Here is a 20,663-nt window from a genome sequence, read left to right on the forward strand (position 1 = left end):
CCGATTGCCATTTTTAATTGATTTTTCTGGGGCATGACAGAGTGCGGCCTGTGGGGCGGGGGGGGAGTCAGGGGGTGAAAACGGCCCCCAGACCTCCCACAGTTGCCCACCCCTGTTTTAGATTGTAATCCTGTGGGCAGGAGCTATCTTTTTTCCCTGATTCCATGTAACCCACTCTGTGAGCCTTTTTGGCTGATGAACGGGAAGGCTGAGGAATGGCTGAGGAACATGGCTGGGTGGGGCAAGCTGGGAGTTGTAGGCCTTTTTTCTGTCTAAACATGCATAGGACTGCACCTTAAAGAAATAAAATAAATAAATAAATTGGTAGGCCACTGGGAAAAAGGATGCTGGACTAAATAGGCTCTTCTTGTATTCTCTATGTTATGTTCCAGTCTGTGCAACTCTCTTTTTGTTTGTTTTGTTTAGGTGCGCATGAAAAATACACAATCCCAGGCAGGGCTAGTAGGTAGGGATGTTAGAGAAATCTGCAACAGAACCAAATGAGTTTGGATTTTCATGAATCTAACCCGTGGATTCCGCAGCAGGCTGGCTTTTCCCCCTGTTGGGCAGATTCTATGGACTTGCGGACTGTTTTTCTGAAATTCAGGATTTTTGCGCAAATTCCACTGTAGAAAAATACACATAAAAAAAAAACCCCTGCTGAAAATGTGCATTTTCCCCATAAGCTAAAGCATGAAAATGTGCATTGGGGGGATTTGCACATTTTGTGGGAATTAGTGGGTCTTCGCATGTGTGAATTTGCATAAATCCGGAAACTTTAAAAAACCCAATTCCGTTGATGGGTGGAGGATGGAACGAAAGGTGCCTGACAACCCGTGAAACACGGATGGAACAGATTTTACACCAACCGTACATCCCTACTAACAGGTGTGCTTCTGATCCTCCCCCACATGTACATTTCTAGCCATTTTGACTGCCTGTATAGGACCAAAGGGATTGGATGTCAGCATTTTTGCAAGTATTTAATGGTCACAGGCAAACTAGAGCTTTTTTAAAAAGGGAAAGGGACATGTGATCTTTTTTTTTTTAAGCACAACAAAAAACAACACAGAAATATTATAACTATGCAAATTGAAGTTCTAAATGCAACCTATGTGAAGTGAAAATATTCTCATGTACAGGAAATTTCATAAATACTAGCAGACATAAACAAACATACACACAAATACATACTCTCAGGACCAGAGGGAGATGTAGAAAACTCTACAGCCCCAGACAGAGCACAAACCTAGCATTAATACTATAAGATAAAGGGATTCCCTCAGAAGCCTGAAAATCAGGAGGGAATTTTAGAGTCTAGCCTGTCAGTTGCAGTGATCTGGCTGAAAGTATAGAGGCAGTTTTGAGTCCATGCTTAGAAATTAGTGGGGGGCTGTTTGGTGACTCTGTTACTTGGGCAAATGGTCATGCCCACAACATCATCCACTCCCAGTTCAGTTCTTCTTCACACACAGACAGTTTTCAGCACAGCATGTCAAAACACATGTAGGAAGCATGGTGCTCTAAGACAATGGGGCTGTTCACACAACATGCTAACCCACACTCAACCACTGAGTATGGGTTAGCGTGTTGTGTGAACAGCCCCAGTGTGGGTTGTTTTGAACTGTGGGGTTTTTTTTTTGGTGAACTGTGGGTTAGCTGTGTTGCTTGAACACAGACAGGGTGGCTTCTTAACCACCCAGTGTGGCTTATTTTCTTGAACAAGCCACCTTGAGAACCCATGCTTTGTTCTTGGGTTGTTCAGGGTGGTTAACAAGCCATACTGCATGGTTAACAAGCCACCCTGACTGCATTCAGACAACACAATAACCCACCTTGTGGAAAATGTGCTGTGTTCAGACAACACGCTAACCCACAGTACAACAAACAACCCACAGTTCAAAACAACCCACACTCAACCACTGAGTGTGGAGTTAATGTGTTGTGTGAACAGCCTCAATGTGGCTGATCTCTCTCTAAACCCAGGTCAAATGGGGAAGAAATACTTGCCTGCGAGGATCAACTAATTCTTCCGTTACATAATTTAGGAAATTCCACCCACTGAATGCAAAGGAACCTTGGAGAAAGGCTAATGCCAAATGCCCCACTGATGGGATCATCCAGAAGTTGAAGGCATTGCTTGGGAGCAGTTCTTCGTAGTTTCCTACAAGTAGAGGACAAGTCAAAAGTCAAGTTGAGAAGTGCATTTTAGCAGATAGCCACACCAGCAGCACCTTGATGGAGGCAGCATAGTGTATACAGAGGAGCAAAGGAATTGTCCCAAGGAAAGGCAGGGATGTTGTGCTCTGGACAGGGCTGAACTTTGATGCTGCTTTTTTCCCTCACAGACCTACAGTTCCCAGGTTTCCCTGGGGAGAGGAAATGGCTGGTAAGCCAGTCGTTCTGTAGTTCTATTCTAAGTAGCCTGCAAACGTTTTATTCGTTGCAGTGCTGGGGAACGTGTGGACCGCCAGATGTTGTTGGAATGCAATTCTCATCAGCCCTAGCCAGCATAGCCAATGGTGAGGGATCATGGGAGCTGTAGGCCAAAACATCTGGAGGGCCAGAAGTTACTGCTCTTTACCTAAAAGAAACTCAGTAACCAGGTTCCTATGGTACAGGCATGCAACTGACACCACCACTAGATACAACCTTTCCAAATAAACCAAAATTAAGATGTTTATTAAGAGAAATTATTTACAAATGGGAATAAAATAACACTCTTCCAATAATAGACTGGTTTTTAAGGGCACAATCCTATGCATGTTTAGACAGAAAAAAGGCCTGCCTGGGGCATGCTGGGAGTTGTAGGCCTTTTTTCTGTCTAAACATGCATATGATTGCACCTTAAATTAAATATGAAAGTATTTATGATATGCTTCAATCTGATAGATCATGCATGGGGAAGATGTGGCCCTCCAGGTGTTGTTGGACTGCAATTCCCATCAGCCTTAGCCAGCATAGCCAATACTGAGGGTGATAGGAGTTGAAGTCCAACAACATCTGGAAGGCCCCATGTTCTCCAACCCTGATCTATCAGATTGAAGTCTATCATAAATACTTTCAAGTCTCCCCCACCAGAAAACAGTATGACGGGTGATTTATATTTTTGAAGAAGGATGTGCTTTCATCCGGAATACCACACTGACATTCAGGGGTTTTGTACAAGTACCTTTGAAGATCTGTACGAAGCCCACAATAATGATTAGACCCAAGGCCAAGAGTTTTCCTGCTGTGAATATATCCTGGATCCGTGTCGCCCATCGAACACTAGAACTGTTCACCCAAGTCAAGAGTGCTGGAGAGCAGAAAAACACAGTTCAGTCCAAAACAGGTCATACCTAAAATCAAAACTTTAACAGCTTTATTGTACTCCACTTTGAGAACTTTTCCAATTTGGGCTCCAACTTTTGTGAATGCAGAAAACACTGGTGTATATAAAATGGATCCAACCAGCACCTCCATTTTATTAGCTTAGGATTTTTATTTTTATTGCCTGTAGAGAAGGAAGGAGAGCAATGGAAAGGGCTGGAAAAATAGGAGGTGGAAAAACGGAAGGACTGATTACATGAATTAATCTTGTGCTTGCGAATTCCCTCCCTCCTTTCCCCTTCCTTTGTCTTAATCAGTTACTTCTGCTTTCATGGAAATGAGTTTCTAGGATAGGAGGAGTCACACAACCACAGTTGATGGGTTCAAATGTAATGGCAAACTGTGGTTTGCCACTGGAAACATTTTATTAAAACAGAGCATGTACTTTCTTCCAGGCTTTTTAGCTTTTTATAATTATATTTATTGTCTGTGACCCATTTTAATTTATGAGCAGCCCCGATATTTTTTGGTGCAGGGTGGCATATATAAATTAAATGGAGGTACTGTTGGGAGAGCTCATTTCGTAAGAGGGGTGTGCTCATTTTGCCCTCCCTCCATCTGACTCCTGGAAGTATGTCCACGGCAGACAGATGCCACTTAAAATCTCTGCCTGGCTCCTATTTTATAATGCCAAGAAAACAGATGGAGAGGAGCATCCAAAGTAGATCACAAAGAAGAGAAACAAGTTCTCAGGATGCAAGCTAGAATTTATTATAGGAAGCCCAGTGTGTTTTGGCCTTTTCTCTTATTTTTGGCCTTTTTCATGGGGCAAACAAAAAAGTCTGCAGAATATTTTTAGCAAAAGATTGTCTCCTGTCACCTGTAGATTAACAGAGGAGATGATCTTTTACTAAAAAATGAAATTCTGCAGACTTTTTCTTTGCCCTCTGAAGAAGCCCTAAAATAAGAAAAAAGGCCAAAATGCATTGGGTTCCTATAATAAATTCTACCTTGCATCCTGAGAACTTGTTTCTCTTCTTTGAGAACTATTTTAAAATGCCACCACTGATGCCACCACCAGAGGGACTGGGCGGTGGGAGGGTGTGAGTGAGTGAGTGGTGGCAGCAGGCAAACTGAGAGAGTGGGGAGGTCTTTTTTGCTTGCTCACCTCAGATGGCAGCATGGCTTGGGCCAGCACTGACTGCAACCATAAGCATCCAGGGAGAAGGTTATTGATAAATACTCACATAAACACACCATGGAGAGGACTCTGGAGGCATTGTAGGGTGGGATGCAATTAGGAAACACTGGCTGTAGAACATAGTTTGAAAAAGTCAGTGCAATAACAGCCAGGCTGGTGGGGTACATGATAAGCACAGCACTCCATAGCAGTAAAAACCTGCAACCAAGAGAAATAGAAAAAAGACATGGGTGCTGTATAAAACTAGACAGCTCCAGAAGTCACTTGACCATATAAGGGACCCACAATCTCATCTTTATGGGGAGACACAGGGCTGATCTACATTGCGCCCGCCATCGCAATTAATTTGGTGTCCTATCGGGTTAAATGCTCTCACATTAAAAAGTGATTATTCACACTCACCCATTTTCCCCGTTGCAGTGCTTCATCGAATGCACGAGCTCGGTTCACACTTGAGCGCTGTGCTGTTTTCCTGCGTGCGCTTGTCTGATCTCAGATGCCAAGCGGGGTTGGCCTGGTCAGTAGTTGGATGGGTGACTGCCTGGGAATCAGGCTTCCTGCACTGAGCAGAGGGTTGTTCTATCCCTTCAAATGAGACTAAGTTTTACCCCCTCCTATCCCCTGCTCCGGCTGTTTTTTTTTTAAAATTAAGGTGTTATCCTTACAGAATCGGGGCTTCTCCGTGATGTTTTTTCTAATTGAGGCATGATCTTGGAAGATTCAAAGTTGGGAAGCTTCGAAGATCATGCCTCAATTAGAAAAAAAAACATTGCGGAAAAGCCCCGATTCTGCGAGGATAACACCTGAATTAAAAAAAACACACACACATCCAGAACGGGGGATAGGAGTGGGTAAAACTTAATCTCATTTGAAGGGATACAACAACCCCCTTCTCAGTGCAGGAAGCCTGATTCCCAGGTGGTCTCCCATCCAAGCACTGACTGGGACCGACCCTGCTTAGCTTCCAAGATCAGACAAGCGCATGCACATCCAGCCCTTTGCTTGTTGCTGAGGAAATGGGGGCTGCTGAGGAAGCTATGTGATCAGTAGCAGGAAGAAGACATGGGGCCATCGAGAGCTGTGATTGGACAGGAGGGAAATACAAACACCACTGTATATGGACAGGCGGGGGAGGGGACTACGACCGGATATGGTAACGAAGGCAGAAAATCAGAGCACATTAAGGGGAAATACTGGGATATTAGAGTATTGAAAGCGGGAACACGGAAGTGGGAAATTCCGGTTCCAATTCGAAGTGGGTACTGCGTAGTGTGAAAGGCGGGCGGTGAAACCTCATTGGAAGCGAAAAAAGGCGGTATGTGTAGATCCAGCCACAGTTTTCCCAACAGAAAAATGAACAATAAAGTTCATTTCTTAAGGGAACTTCATATATTTCTTGCAACCCTACTGCATGTGGGAAATCTCCGTTGCACATTAGCAGCAGAAGCTGGCTCTGGAGAATCACAGAATCATAGGGTTGGAAGGGGCCTACAAGACCATCGAGTCCAACCCCCTGCTCAGTGCAGGAAGCCTGATTCCCAGGAGGTCTCTCATCCAAGTACTAACCAGGGCTGACCTTGCTTAGCTTCTGAGATCAGACGAGATCAGGTACACCCAGGCTTCATCCTTTGATGAAGCATTTCCCACATAGAGGGTTGGATTCAGATTTGGTCCTATTTAGACTGCACCCATTGAAATCAACTGGACTTAAGCCATGACTGAGCAAATTCCCATTGATTGCAATGGGTCTAACCTTTAAGTAGGACCAAGTTTGGATCCAGCCTGGTATGTGCTAAACCGTAGGATGCCGTCGTTGCTGCTCCTGTGGAGACTGCTGCCAACCCATGCTGCTGTGATGGGCTTTGATGCAGGACTAAGAAGAAGACTCTGCCTGGGAAGTTATTATTACCATTTTTATCACACCCCACCCTCCAAGGAGATCGAAGTGGCATTATTTATATAGTGTCCCCAGTGTACAAGACACTTTACAATCTAAAATGTACTGTATGATCAAACATTTGACACAAGGGAAATGGGAAGAACTAGGATCATGGGAAGCTGCCTTATACAGACTCAGACCCTTGGTCCATCTAGCCCAGTATTGATGACACGGGCTGGCAGCTGCTCTCCAAGGTTTCAGAATTTTTTCCTGCCCTACCTGGAGGTGCTGGGGATTGAATCTGGGACCTTCTGCATACAAAGCATGTGCTCAACCACCGATGGCAGGGGCAAACAGGGAAGCAATAAGCCATTTCAGTTGCATGTGTTTAGGATTTGTTGCAGCCTGAGTTATACAACAGGGCATGGGTGCTATTTATTTATTTATTTATTGCATTTATATCCCGCCTTTTTTCCTCTTGCAAGGAACCCAAGGCGGCTTACATTATCCTCCTCTCCGTTTTATCCTCACAACAACAACCCTGTGAGGTAGGTTGCGCTGAGAGCCTGTGACTGGCCCAAAGTCACCCAGTGAGCTTCCATGTCCAAGTGGGGACTAGAACCCGGATCTCCCGGCTCCCAGTCCGTCACTCTCACCACTACACTGCACTGGCTCTCTGGGTTGTATGCAACAATAGTCATACTTAGAGCAAACCCATTAAAATGAATGGGACTTACGTTAGTCATGACTAACGTAAGTCCCATTCATTTCAATGCCTCTGCTCTAAGTAAGACTAACATTGGATATAGCCCTGGGGGCTTGCGCCAAAGGCTTTGTGGGAAAGGGAGTTTTGAGGAGGGATTTGAATGAAGTAAGCCAGGTGGCATCATGCAGGTCTTCTGGGGACAGTTCCAAACACACTTCTTCCCTGCCATGTCATCTTCACAGCAATCCTGTGAGGTGGGTTAGGCTGAGAGATAGTGCCCTCCCCATTTGGAGGTACAACAAAAAAAACTTTAAAAATGTTTTGCAAAGAAAATGATGCTCTGTAGCAGCTCCAAATGCCATTTTGTTTTAATTTTTTTAACCCCCCCCCCCGCCCTTTTGGCTCCCAGGGTGGTTCAGCATGCAGGGGCGAAAATAGTCCCTAGACCTCCCAATATTGCCAATGCCTGAACTTGCCCAAGGCCATCCAGTGCGTGTTATGACTTAGTGTGGATTTGAACCGAGTTCACTCCAGCCCTAGTCCACATTCTGACCATTACTGGCTTTTCTACATGAGGCCAGTACTGGCTTTTCTACAAGATTAACGGTTAATTGGCTGTTTATCTGCTGTATCTACTTTCAATTTCTTGACAGAACTGAGCACTATATGAGTGTTCCCTTTCCTGCTTTTCTGCTACATAATCTCTAGGTGGCACTGTTGTATAGTGGAGTAGAGCAAATACACAAGAGACAATTGTGTTTTCTTTCACTTTCACAATTTAAATACCACACTTTCCCTGTTCTAAAAAACACCCCTGAAAGTGCTCTTAGACACAGAAGTGAAACTGGTGGGTCACGACGTTGTCTAAAGAACCTGTAAACCACTGTGAGTAGGGAATGACGAGGGCAAGATAAATACCTCATGTAGAAAAGCCCTACATCACACTAGCTCTTATCCAGTGGCTGTCCAGCAAAATATTCTAGTTACATTAGGAAATCATGGATTATTTTGCTGGATTCCACTTGACAGCTAGAAATTATCCAGTATGTTCACATTATTTTTGAACTACAAGCAAGAGAGGCCCAGAATTCATTCCTAATTTTGATTTGATCTTTTACTTAAAACAAAAAAGCTGTTGTAACCAATGCCAAATGTTTCAGATGGAGCAAGTATTAAAATTAAGGGTGGAATCCTATGCATGTTTAGACAGAAAAAAGTCCTTCAATTCCCAGCATCCCCCAGCCAGCCATGCTGGGAGTTGTAGGACTTTTTTCTGTCTAAACATGCATAGGATTGTGCTCTAAATTGTTGCATATACAATTAGTATGAATATCTGTTATTCAGCAGAGAATCAATGTTTCAATTTCTTTCACACTGAGATGCAATGTGTATGCCAGTTTTAAAAATCAATTACATGTCGTGCAGAATGCTAGCTGAGGATTATAAAGTACAAGCATCAAAAAAGGAATTCGAAATAATAATGGGAAAGACACACAGTGGAGATTTTGGGTGCATGTTAACCTTTATATTTTTCCTGTTATTATCAGGAGATTGTATAAATAAATACCAGTTTGTAGTCTGAAATTATTAACACCAATAAGGTAAGAAATGGAATGGTTCAAAGTTAAATGTATTTATTGAAAGGACATGAGAAACTAGCAGCTCAGTCCTATGCATGTCTACTCAGAACTAAATCCCATTTTCAGTAGGGCTTATTCCCAGGTAAATGTGTACAAGACTTCAGCCTAAGACTTTACCATTCAGAAAATGTAAGAATTCAGAAATACAAAAATATACACTATGTTTCTAGTCCTCATGGGGAATGTTTTAAGATGGGACAACAGCCTTCAAATAACACTTCCATAAAGGCAGCATTTTATATTCATAGTTAAGATACTGAACACGCCGCAACTGGGAGTGTGAGAAGTGATCCTGGAAAAATCAAGTGCCCTTTCCTCCCAAAATGGCCCTTGGTTTAGTATGGGAAGGCAGAGAGGCAGACTATACAACCCTCTACTGATCCAGCAGGATCCTCAACTGCTCCATGGGCAAAATGAGTCCCCTCCCACTGATGCTCAGATGTGCAATGCCTACAGGAAGTGGCCTCCACTTACTGTGTATTCACTGCCAAGTACCAGCCATGCCAAGCGATGATGATTCTCCCGCTTCCTTGGCCAGGAACTCAAAGGATCAGTGCTGCTATGCATGAGCTACACTTTGGAGTGTGCTGTGACTTTGGCTGCACCCCAGATCCGGTGAGCCAAGCTTGTCTCTGGCTTATCTAATAACATCCAGTCCTTGGGCAATGATGCTTCCATTGGGTCTGATGTTCTTAACCGGCTGGATGCCAGGAGTCGAAAGGGAGGCAATGATGGCAAGTAGAATCTTGGCCTGTGTTCTTCTTAACTCAAGGCTCATTCACACAATCAGTGGAGCCCATGGCAGTTTTGAGGTTACTTTTAGCCAGATGATGAAAGCTGCCTGCTTCAGCTCACCAGGTGGACGAGCTGTGCCTGGATCAAGTTATCGTGCAATGAATACAGCTTTTTCAGCAGATGTGACCCCATGGCCTGGTTCACACATAATGCTAATCCATATTTTATTTAATCCATGGTTTGTTGCCTTACCCAGGGTTTCTCTGGCAGATGATTGAACAAACCATGGTTTGTTTTCTCAGTCCCTGAGTTGTTTGTTTCCCTCCTCCTTCACCCACTCCCTCCCTCTATCCCAAATGCCTTTGTGGTGATGTAGTACTGGCATGTAGAATGGCTAGCTTTAAAAAAAAAAACAAAAACACCCCACCCTTGCCTGCTACCTCTGTAGCCTGGCAAAACGATCCATGAATAACCCATGGTTCTGGGTTTGCACATAATGAGAACTCATGGTTTAAATAACCCAGAGTTCACAGCTCAACAAACTATGGGTTCTCCTAGGTTGTTTGGGGTTAACAAACCATGGTTTGTTAGCATGGCAATTTTCATGCATTACGAAAACCCAGAATTCAACAACCCATACATGGGTTAGTGTTATGTGCAAACCAGGCCCGTGTGGAGAAGCCAACGTGGGCTCACTGCTGGCCGCACTACTGTGGATGACAGTCAAACCCACGGATGTTCAAATAACAGTTGTGTGAATGTGATCCCTCATTTCTGCTCTGTAGTGGTATGACATTTGGAGCCTTTGGACTGAGTCCTTGATAGAGGAATGTGGCACTTAGAACAGCCACTGAAATGTTTGAAACGACTAATGCCCTTTGTATGCTGCCTTGGTACCCATAAGAATGAAGGGTGCTTTAAAAATATTTTAATAAATACATAAAATAATAAACAGTCTCAAAATCCAAGAAGGCTAAGGCTATAGAGACGTTGGTTGCCAGGATTTTATGCTGACAGAGTCTTTGTGCCATATTTTGCATCATGATATTCATTCTCTCTCTCTCTCTCTCTCTCTCTCACACACACACACACACACACACAGGCCCACAACAAAATGTTGCAGGATGGGGTGCTCTTGTTCAAAGTTTCAGTCAGTCAGAGGAGCCCTGCTCCATGGTACTGCACTGCATTTCCCCTCCCACCTCGTTTTCCATTAAGATTTTGTGTACTTCTGCAAACCTTGGGGTTCTGCTGAGCCTGCTCATATTTCCCTCTAGTGTGTGTGTGGGGTGCTCTATACTACATAAGCATCGGCACTCATTGTGGAACATCAGATGTAGAAGGAATCATGGGATTAGGGGTAGGCGATTGCCCTCATGTTTGCCCCCAAATAAGGTTAAGACTTTTCGAGTGTGCCAAGCAAACACCCAAAAAGCCTTCAAGCAAACACTCAGAAAAGCCTTTACCTCATTTGTCTGCCTTCCCCTGCCAGAGGTTGTAGAAAACTGTACATTTAGGCCAGTGGCGTAGATGACAGTGGGCATGGGGCTGTGGGATGGAGCATTTTCCCCCATCAGGGACTGGAACTACAAGTCCCAGAATCCTAACCTGGAAAAGATGCTCCACTGGGGTCTGGGAGTGACTGCACTGTCCCCACCTGAATTTGAGCAGGGTTGCGAAAGTCCATGAGAGCTTATGCCACAATAAATCTGTCCACCTTTAAGAGGCCACAAAACTCTTCCCACGCCCCCCACTTCATTTGAAATTGAAATGATGACCTTCCTCTTAAGATTCGGGTTTCACTTTTCAGACTTTCCCAACCGGGTGCTCTGCAGATGTGTTCGACTGTGAACCTTTCTACATGAGGCATTTATTGTGCACTCATGATTCCTCACTCATGACAGAGTTTGCGGGTGCTTTACATGATTTCATCATCCACCAGGGCCTCTCCCATTCTTTGCAACCATTTTCATGGGGGTTTTTTAAATTGGGGAAAGTCCAGTACGTCAGAGAATGGCAAAATAAAACCGTAGTGTAGTCGTACAATTCTACTGTAGCACAGCGCCACCTAGAGGTTATGTAATGGAACATATAGAAAGACAGAGAAGGAAAAAACTTGGAAAAAACATTGTAGATGATCCAATCTTAATCCCACAAAGAATCTGGAAGCAGAAGCCTTGGCAAAGTGGTGGGTTAAAAGCCTCATGTAGAAAAGCCCTAAAATAGCAGCTGTAGTCCAACACATATGCAGGGCACTAGTTTTGGAGTCGTTGGGGCTCTGCTGTCTTCTTTGGAGAAACTTTTTGTTCCGTGAAAGATACTGCAAAATGTTCTGACTGTAACAAAACAGCATCAGACAGACCCTTTCAAGTTGCAGAGACATGCAGAGATTACAAGATTTTTAAAAAACAACAACACTCCAGGAGTTCTTCAAGGTTTAATATTCTTGAAGGGATTTGTAACCTAAATAAAAAATTGGCTACTCCCAAGCCAAAGCTGCTTATTATGCAACCTCCCCCCCACCCCATTACTAATCTTCCTTCACCTACATTTTAGAAAGAAAATTTTAAAATATGGTTAGATTGTGCTTAGATGGTTATTATAGCTAGTTGGCTTCATGAAAGAGCTGTTAAATATGCAGGTTAATTAAGTTCTGGTTAGAACAGGATTCCTAAGGTCATTTTATAGGTCATTAAATTGAAAGAGATTCCTGAAAAGAAATGGGAAAAAACTCCTTTTAGTTTTTGTTTTAACACTTTGTTATTTTAGCAAGTACTATCATGACGGAAAAACCCTCTAACGCTTCTCGGTTAAAAATAGGGACAAGCGTATAATGTCCTTGTTCTCGTATCAAGTCCCATATCTTCTATATGTTACATGCTCCACCTCCTATATGGTATTTCCTCTTTTGGATAAAGATATGCTAGAGAAAGAGAACTCTCCTACTATCTATCATGAACAGTTCAAAATTAGTCTTCGAAGCATGTGAATTGGCAGGCTGTATATGACAAGTGCTGCCTTTGGCTAAAATCCTATACCCACTTACTCAGGTGTAAGCCCCACTGAACGGAAGGGACTTACTTCTGAGGAGGGAGGGACGAATCTGTCAATTTTGGTTTCTTATAGTTCTTCATTTTTCCAATCATCAGTTCATTCCTTCCCATTTCTGCATTAGTTTGTGACTTAAAAATAATAATAATTTCACATGAAAATTGGTATGCATGCTAATTCACGTTTCTCCTAACATACACATTTTTGTGTGCATTTTTACCCAATATATGCTTGTTTAAAACAGATTTATCTTACATTATGCTTTTTTTTAACATTTCCCCACTTATATGTGAATTTTTGTGCACACTTTTGCCTAATATACACATTTTCATTTGCAGTTTTTGTTCGGAGAACTGCATCACAAAATTCTGAGAAGTGCGACTACTTAGAGGATTAAATGCAATCTGGTTTGCCTTGCTGCTTTGGGAAGTGCGGATTAGGGTAAATTCTTATTGAAACAAAACAAAAGCAAACAAAATTCTCCCCCATCTCTACTTCTGAGCAGACATGTTTATAGGATTGTACTGTTAGTCTTCGTGCATTTATCTTATGTGCAATTTCAGACAAGATGCGTCCTCCTCCAAATCAAGAGATGAGTAAACTTCTAAAGACCAGGGAAAGGGGCATGTTGAAACCTGCAGAATGGCAAATCATAACAACTCACACTAGCAACATTTTAACAAAGCAGCTCCAAAAGGCAAAGACAAGGACAATGACCTGCCATGGATGGGCACCAGAAAGTATGGATTATCCCTGATAAAAAAAAAGGACACCTGGAATAGCATAGGTTACATAGCGATTATTTTTTATTTCAGGCTTCCTCAACTGGCCACCCTACAAATGTGTTGGACTAAAACTCCCATAGGCCCCAGCCAGCAGGCCAATGGCCATACTTGTTGGGGATGATGGGAGTTGTAGTCCAACCCACTGGACTGCCATTCCAATCCTAGCCACATTTGTTCCAATAGCCACTTGGGATGTGGGCCATTATTAAGTCGTAATTCCCACTGTACCAGTGGAGCACTGTGAAAGAGGAATGTGTAATGCACTCACGGAATTCACAAGCGCAACAGATGATGATGGCCACTAGCTTAGATGGCTTCAAAAAATAAAGATTAGACGGGGAGTGTGCAGAAGGTAGATCTGGATGTACAGGTGGATCTCTGGTAGATCTGCAAGGATTTCTGACTCCCAATTGTTTCAAAATAGCAATAAAAATACCCCCACCCTAAATTATACTTATGCAACATAAAAAGCTTGGGGTAACCAAGAGCAGTTTTGGGGTGGAGGGATAGTGGTACTGAAGGCAAATTCCCCACCACGTAATTCTTTCATTGTAAGTCTATGGCTTTTGTATCCCATTGGTGGATTTAGGGGTTCCAGTAAAAAAAATGAGGTACATCGGCAGTATATTCAAACAGATGCTGGGGAGAAACTTGGGAAGTCTGTCACAAACCACAAGGAAAGCCTGTTGCATTCATGTCCTGCCTGTATGCTTCCAAGAGAATCCAGCTGGTTGCTGTTAGAATTCTGAACTAGATGGACATTGGTTTGATTCTTACGTTTTTTCATTCTTAACTAGAAACTTGACCAGGCCAGGCCCAGTACATTTTGCTGATTGAAGCAAAGGACAAGAGGGGCGCCCCTCCCCACTCCATGTACAAAAGCCAACTGGACTAGCGGTTGGACCTTACTTCAGTACTGGGGATGGGATAGTGTCCTCCACCTAGGAATGTTTGTCAATGGGAAATCCAGTTCTTTTTTTGGCTACACAGTTCTGCTGTGTGCACGACTTGCTTTGTGTCTCCAAGCCAAGCTGTGGGCAGTTCCCTGAACTCCGCAAACTTTTTTGTGCATGTTTTTGGGCAGGTTCTGCAATTTACACAAACCTCTGAGCAATTCGTGCAAATTCAGCTGTAATTTGTGCCATTTGCCCAGAAATGTGCACAAATTGCATAAATGAAAAAATGCACAAAACTCCCAGAAAAATTCCAGGTTGTCCAGGAACAGCCGGGAGGCTGCTACTCCTTACCGCTAGCATGTACCACCTGAGGTGATTGCCTCACTCTGCCAAATGGTAGGGCCGGACCTGGACTTGACCAAGGGTGCTCTCTCTCTCTCTCTCTCTGTCACACACACACACACACACACACACATGCTCTTAATGTTGCTTTAGCCATGTGGGAGGTGCTCTTCTATAACATTTAAATATGTTATAGAAGAGCACCCCACAGGGCTTCCCCACAGGGTGCTGGTTCTCTGATTGGGACCCACAGTAGAATGGCTACATGATCTGCTTTACAGAGAACAGTCTAATGGAAGGGCTATCAGAGGCCTCTGTTTGAAGGCGTTGTCTCTTTGAAGGACTGACCTGTTCAAGTCCAGTTTAAAGATGAAGAACCCTAAGAGGAGAGAGCAGCCAAGGCCTTGAAATGGCTCATCAATGGTTAGCACCTAAGAGTCACACAGGTCACTAGGATGGCCACTTATGAATTGCCCCAAAAGAGCCATCCATCACCAAAGAAGAGGTTGCCTATCTACATAAAATTTGCATATGTTAATTTATATGTATGGATACATATAATTTAAATAGAAATACAGTACAGCCCACTTTAGTGAGGAAAACTGACCAGGTGACCTGTGTGCCTGCGTGTTCAGTCTGATGCCCAGGGGTTAACAGCTGATGGGCAACAGTTCTGATGGTTCTTTATCTTTAAACCAGAATGGGTCAGGATAGCCTTTCAAAGAGAGGATGCCTTTGGCTGGAGGACAGTTCTCACGGTTATGATTTCTACTCTTATCTGTACACATAAATTAGCATGTATACATCTACTTCTGTTTTGGCAATGCGTGAGTGGCCACGTTAACCCACACGCCAGGTTTGAGGGGGCCCTGGGCAAAGTAACCTCTGGTTGGCCCCTCCACTGTTGGCCTCCCCCCTCCTCAGGCTTACTTGGCAGCGAACTAGCCAAAACCAATGAAGCTATCCAAGAAGTCCTAGACTCCTAGGTGGCCAAGTCTCACTGCATTTCAATTTCCCACAATGTTCTGGATTGATGCTGTGTCAAGAATATTGTGGGAAATGAATATGGCAGCTAGACCCAGCCACTCAGTGCTGCCCAGAATTGTTTTTAATTGGGGCCCAAGACAGGCATCAGCATTGCGCCAGCCTGGGGTCCAGGGCAGCGGCATAAGCATGCCTGGTGCTGGCACTGGCCCTGCCCTCATGTTTGGATAATTTAAATCCCCCCAGAAAACCCTGTATTTTCATTTCGTTTCTATAATTATCTTTAATTTTCATACAAAATAAAAGAATAACAGCAAATGTATGTTTAAAAAGAACAAATTCAAGACTTGAGAAACAGTGGTGTAATGGAGCCAGGGTTCACAGGGAGGTGGCATCAGCACTTTTTGATTTGCAGGGACACTTGCTTCATCTGCCGCCACTCCCCCCCCCACCCGAATTCCCTGTTCCCTCTGAGCTTAGCTGCAGTCCTCACATGAATTTTCTGAACAGTGATACCTTGTCCCCCAAGACCAATTCTGAATCTAGTGGAAGGGTGTTTGCCCTTCACTAGTGGCATGTACATTTCTATCACTTTTACGTCTGGTTTTTGAAAGGAGTGGAGGGTTTTCTGGGGGCGGGAGGGGTAGTGTTTCAAAAACCTGCAAAACCTGTTTTGCAGGTCAATCGCTTCCGACTCTTCGTGACTTCATGGACCAGCCCACGCCAGAGCTTCCTGTCAGCCGTCGCCACCCCCAGCTCCCCCAAGGTCGAGCCCGTCACCTCCAGAATATCATCCATCCATCTTGCCCTTGGTTGGCCCCTCTTCCTTTTGCCTTCCACTTTCCCTAGCATCAGCATCTTCTCCAGGGTATCCTGTCTTCTCATGATGTGGACAAAGTACTTCAGTTTTGCCTTTAATATCATTCCCTCAAGTGAACAGTCTGGCTTTATTTCCTGGAGTATGGACTGGTTTGATCTTCTTGCAGTCCAAGGCACTCTCAGAATTTTCCTCCAGCAAAATTTTGTCTCTAGTTAAAACCTGTTTAACTAGAGACAAAAGTGGGACAAAAGAAATGGACGTGTAGCCCAAGGGCAAATGATGCCTCTCACATGCCACATTCAGGTCTTTTAAAACCAGTGTCTATCTTCAGCCTCAATAAAAAATGGCCCTCTAATGAAAAAGCACGGTTAAAAGATTTCACAGTTGAATTATTGCTGGCTTGAGGGTAGAGCTGATTCCTCCATAAGTGTGAATGTTTTGGAACAACATGGAAAGCTTTCCATTCTTATACATTTGTTTACAACGCTTGAATGGCCTCTTTCTTTGATACAATACATTTTGACTCATAGGAGGTGCTCAGCTCTGAAACTTATTAAGTGCTGCAAGAATAAAAGCTTTCCTTTAGTTGCCTTTGCCCTAATTAAACTTTATAGTGTGCTAGTGATCTTTCTAAAAGATCTGCCCAACCTGTCTTAATGTGCCCTAAGGATGCATGTTTGAGCCGCCTACTTACCAGAGCAGACATGAAAAACATTCCCATCTGTATGTAGATGCTTCCCACTTGGTTACACTGCATCAGCAATCCTGATAGTTCCATCAGATAGAAATCAAATGAGTATGCTTGCCTTTAAAAGCAAAATAATGAGCTTGGAAGTTTATAGCACCAGGAGCAGCTGTTCAGGGCCCCTTAGCATGAATAGGAATTGTGCAAGAGAGAGCTAGGGTAGTGTTGTGGTAAAAGGGCGAGCCACAAAGTCCTGGGTTTGGAACTATAGCTCAGTGGTAGAGCACATGCTCTGTGCACAGAAGGTCCCTCCTTCAATCCCCTGCGTTCTCCAGTTTAAAAGAAAGAAAAGGATCAGATATTTTATTTTATTACATTTTTTAAAAATCCCAACTTTCCTCCAAGGAGTTCAGGGTGGTCAACATGATTCATCCCCCCACCTCAATTCCTCACAACAATCCTCTGAGTAGGGATGTTGGAGAAATCCGCAACGGATTCAAACAAGTTATGACTTCTGTGACTCTGATTTGACAGTGGACTGGTTTGTTTCTGAGTTGTGCAGATTCTGTGGACTTGCAGACTGGTTTTTCACTGGCGGGGGGGATTTGCATTAACATGCTAATATAAATTAGTGCAAGAAGAATGACATTCTGGTAAAAAAAAAACCTGATTCCATCAACAAGAGGATGACGGAAGGAAAGACGCCTGATAATTTGTGAAACAGGGATGGAACTGATTTAGCAAAATCCATACATCCCCACCTGTGATGCAGTTCAGGCTGAGACCTAAGGTAGCAGGTGATGAGAAATACACTTGGCCGGAGAGCTGTGGCCAATCACTGGCCGTGTTGAGACAATCATATCTTGGCTTAATAAACTGAAATATGAATGAGCATTTTGGCCTTTGTTCTTCCCTTCAACCAAGCAAGTGAACAACTAAGAAGTCTTCCATTAGCTATAGTTTCCCGTTTTGTCCAAACTGGGAAACTCTGTTTAATGGCTTTGAAACAAGCCAGGATATAAAGCCGTGGTTGTGGTGGTGGTTATTAAAAGTTTATTTCTGATTTTTCAGGTTTTTTACAGCACGTTTAACTACAGTTTCCCAATTCTATCCCCCACCACCCACCCCTCCCAACTCTGTGTTTTTCTGTTTTGTGGAGAGAGCGGGCGGGGGGGAGATTAGCTGAAAGTTGAGAGCACTTTGGGCTGCAGGGTGCCTCTCTCTGTGTGAAGTAGTGAATCTCATGCCTGGTAGGATGATATATGCTGCTTGCCTTCACTTACGTTGTTCTTGTATACTTGTGAATAAACCAAAGATTACCTAAAACACACATACACAGACTTGGTTTGCATGTAACAAATTGTGGGTCGTTGTTACATGCGAACCCGGAACTATGGGTTAACTTTGGGTTGTTAACTACAAACAACCCACAAAGAGAACCCCTGGTTTGTTGTTGGGTGGTGAACTGCAGGTTGTTTAAACTATGGGTTGTCATTACATGTGAACCCAGAACAGTGGGTTGTTCATGAGTTGTTTCACCAGGCTACAAAGGCATCAGGCAAGAGTGGTAAAAAAACAAAAAAAACCCAGCCACTCTGCATGTCAGTACTACAGTGCCGTGAGGGCATGAGTGATAGAGGGAAGATGTGGGTGAAAGGGGCAGAAACCAAATAACCCAGCATCTGAAAAAACAACCAACTGTTTGCTTGATTGTCTGGCAGCCATATCATGGTTTAACTCTGGGTAAGGCAACAACGCATTGGTTAATTAGACCACGGGTTGTCATTATGTGTGAACCAGGTCACTATAAGTCTCCAGTGTTCTCTCCTCCAAGTGAAACCAAACCTGGGTGCTGCTGACCTTGGAATGTGTCATTGGTCAGGGAAATGGGAAGCGTGGAACAAATCAGATCTACGTTGCAGGGTTGTTGTGAGGATTAATGAGGTGATGTGTGTGTGTGCGCGCGCGTGTACGCAGTGTTCTGAACACTTGGACAGCATGACATAAATGCTAAGCATTATTATACTGAACCAACACTTACCCAGCTAATTCACCAAAAATCTCGGTGACGTAGGAATAATCCCCTCCTGATTTAGGAATGGTAACTCCTAACTCCGCATAACACAAAGACCCGAGAGCTGCGATCCCTCCTCCGAGCACCCAAATTATGAGGGCGAGTCCCGCTGACCCAGTGTGCTCTAGTACTCCTTTGGGTGAAATAAAGATGCCAGAGCCAATAATATTACCTGGAAGGAACAAAAGTTTGGGGGAAAGCTAAATTAATATACACACCTTTGCATTTCACTTCCCAGAATGACTCTTATTAGGTTTGACTCATGCTACTACTGCCGTTGCTGCTCCAAGTACTGCGACTGATAATTCCAGGTTGCACTTCACAGTCATCTTCTCATTCATCTGCACAAAAGCCACGTGAGGGAGGCGCCTCATTCACATGCATACAAATTCCAAAATCTGTCTTAGTGTAATACTGTTATTAGGCCACCCAAAAGATCGCAGAAAATGTGCAAGCTTTCAAGATCTCCAGATCTCTTAATCAGGTAAGATGTTACAAAAAGCAGGTGTGTGTGTATGTGGGCAAATAGGGGAGGGGAAAGAATTTGACCGGTGATTCCCCCACTTCTGTATTCCGCCCTTCAAACCCGCTTTTTGTAATATCTTGCCAGAGATCTGCAGATCGTGAAAGCTTGCACATTTTTTGTGATCTTTTGGTTGGTCTAATAAAGGTACTACAATACCATACAGTAGAGGGTAGTGCCTCCGAAGTCAGTGGGGCGGTGAATCCACTCTGGATTTCAGTCAGAACCAGTCAGAACTCTAAGGGAGCTATCCAAGGTCCTTGGACCACCTTGGATAGCTCCTTTAGAGTTCTGTCTGGTTCAGACTGAAACCCGGAGCAGATTTACCACCCCACTGACATCGTAGGCGCCAGCCTCCACTGGTACCATAGATTTGCAGATTTTTCTTACTGTCAACATGGCTACTTTTTAAAAAAATAAATGCATATAAATGACATTACTTTCCCTTCTCCAAGATGTCACAGATGAAAGTCTACAGGCATGCTTTCATCATCCCATTTTTTATACATAGTACTGCTATGCAAGTCGCTCACTCTCTGCTATTACTCACTGCTATTGCATGATACATTTCTTTGTTCTCCATATTAGCTTGTCCACCACTGATTGAAAAGCCAAGGGGGCAATTGTCCTTTTGTTTAAAGATAGATAATAATGGCAGGGCAGGTCCAAGACTTTTTGCTGCCTGAGCCAAAATGATGATGCCCCCTCCATTCAATGTACAGAAGCTGATCAGACTGGCGGTTGAATCTTGCTTCAACATTGGCAAAAGGACAGAATTTTCCACCACATCTCAAGGCAGAAGGCTAACTTAGAGGGTGCACAGAATGTCAAGGCCAGCAACAAGCAAGCTTGGCTGCTCCTGGAAGATGGGAACACTTGGAAAGCTCAGATGGAATGAGCTGTCCCTGCGCGCCCCCCCCCCCAGCATCTGCCACCTGAGGTAGCCACATCACTCCGCCTAATGGTAGAGCTGGCCCTGACAAAGGCTAAGCTGAACGTTTTCCATGGGGAATTTTTGGCTTGAATTTTG

The 20,663-nt window shown here is 43.8% G+C and overlaps 1 protein-coding gene across 1 annotated transcript in view; it reads right to left on the reverse strand.

Annotated features, from left to right (window-relative positions):
• SLC7A10 (solute carrier family 7 member 10) overlaps nt 1-20,663 on the reverse strand; it is a 78,784-nt gene that overhangs the window by 13,191 nt on the left and 44,930 nt on the right. The window contains exons 2-5 of the mRNA XM_084812431.1: nt 19,078-19,282; nt 4,560-4,711; nt 3,173-3,298; nt 2,011-2,164 (exon numbers count right to left, since the gene is read on the reverse strand). Of these exons, the coding sequence (XP_084668557.1) occupies nt 2,011-2,164; nt 3,173-3,298; nt 4,560-4,711; nt 19,078-19,282 (637 nt within the window). The remainder of the gene's footprint in view (nt 1-2,010; nt 2,165-3,172; nt 3,299-4,559; nt 4,712-19,077; nt 19,283-20,663) is intronic.

The sequence above is a fragment of the Heloderma suspectum genome, chromosome 8 (genome assembly GCF_057233095.1).
Source record: "Heloderma suspectum isolate Gila_16-S chromosome 8, 16-S_ref, whole genome shotgun sequence".
NCBI classification, from domain to species: domain Eukaryota; kingdom Metazoa; phylum Chordata; class Lepidosauria; order Squamata; family Helodermatidae; genus Heloderma; species Heloderma suspectum.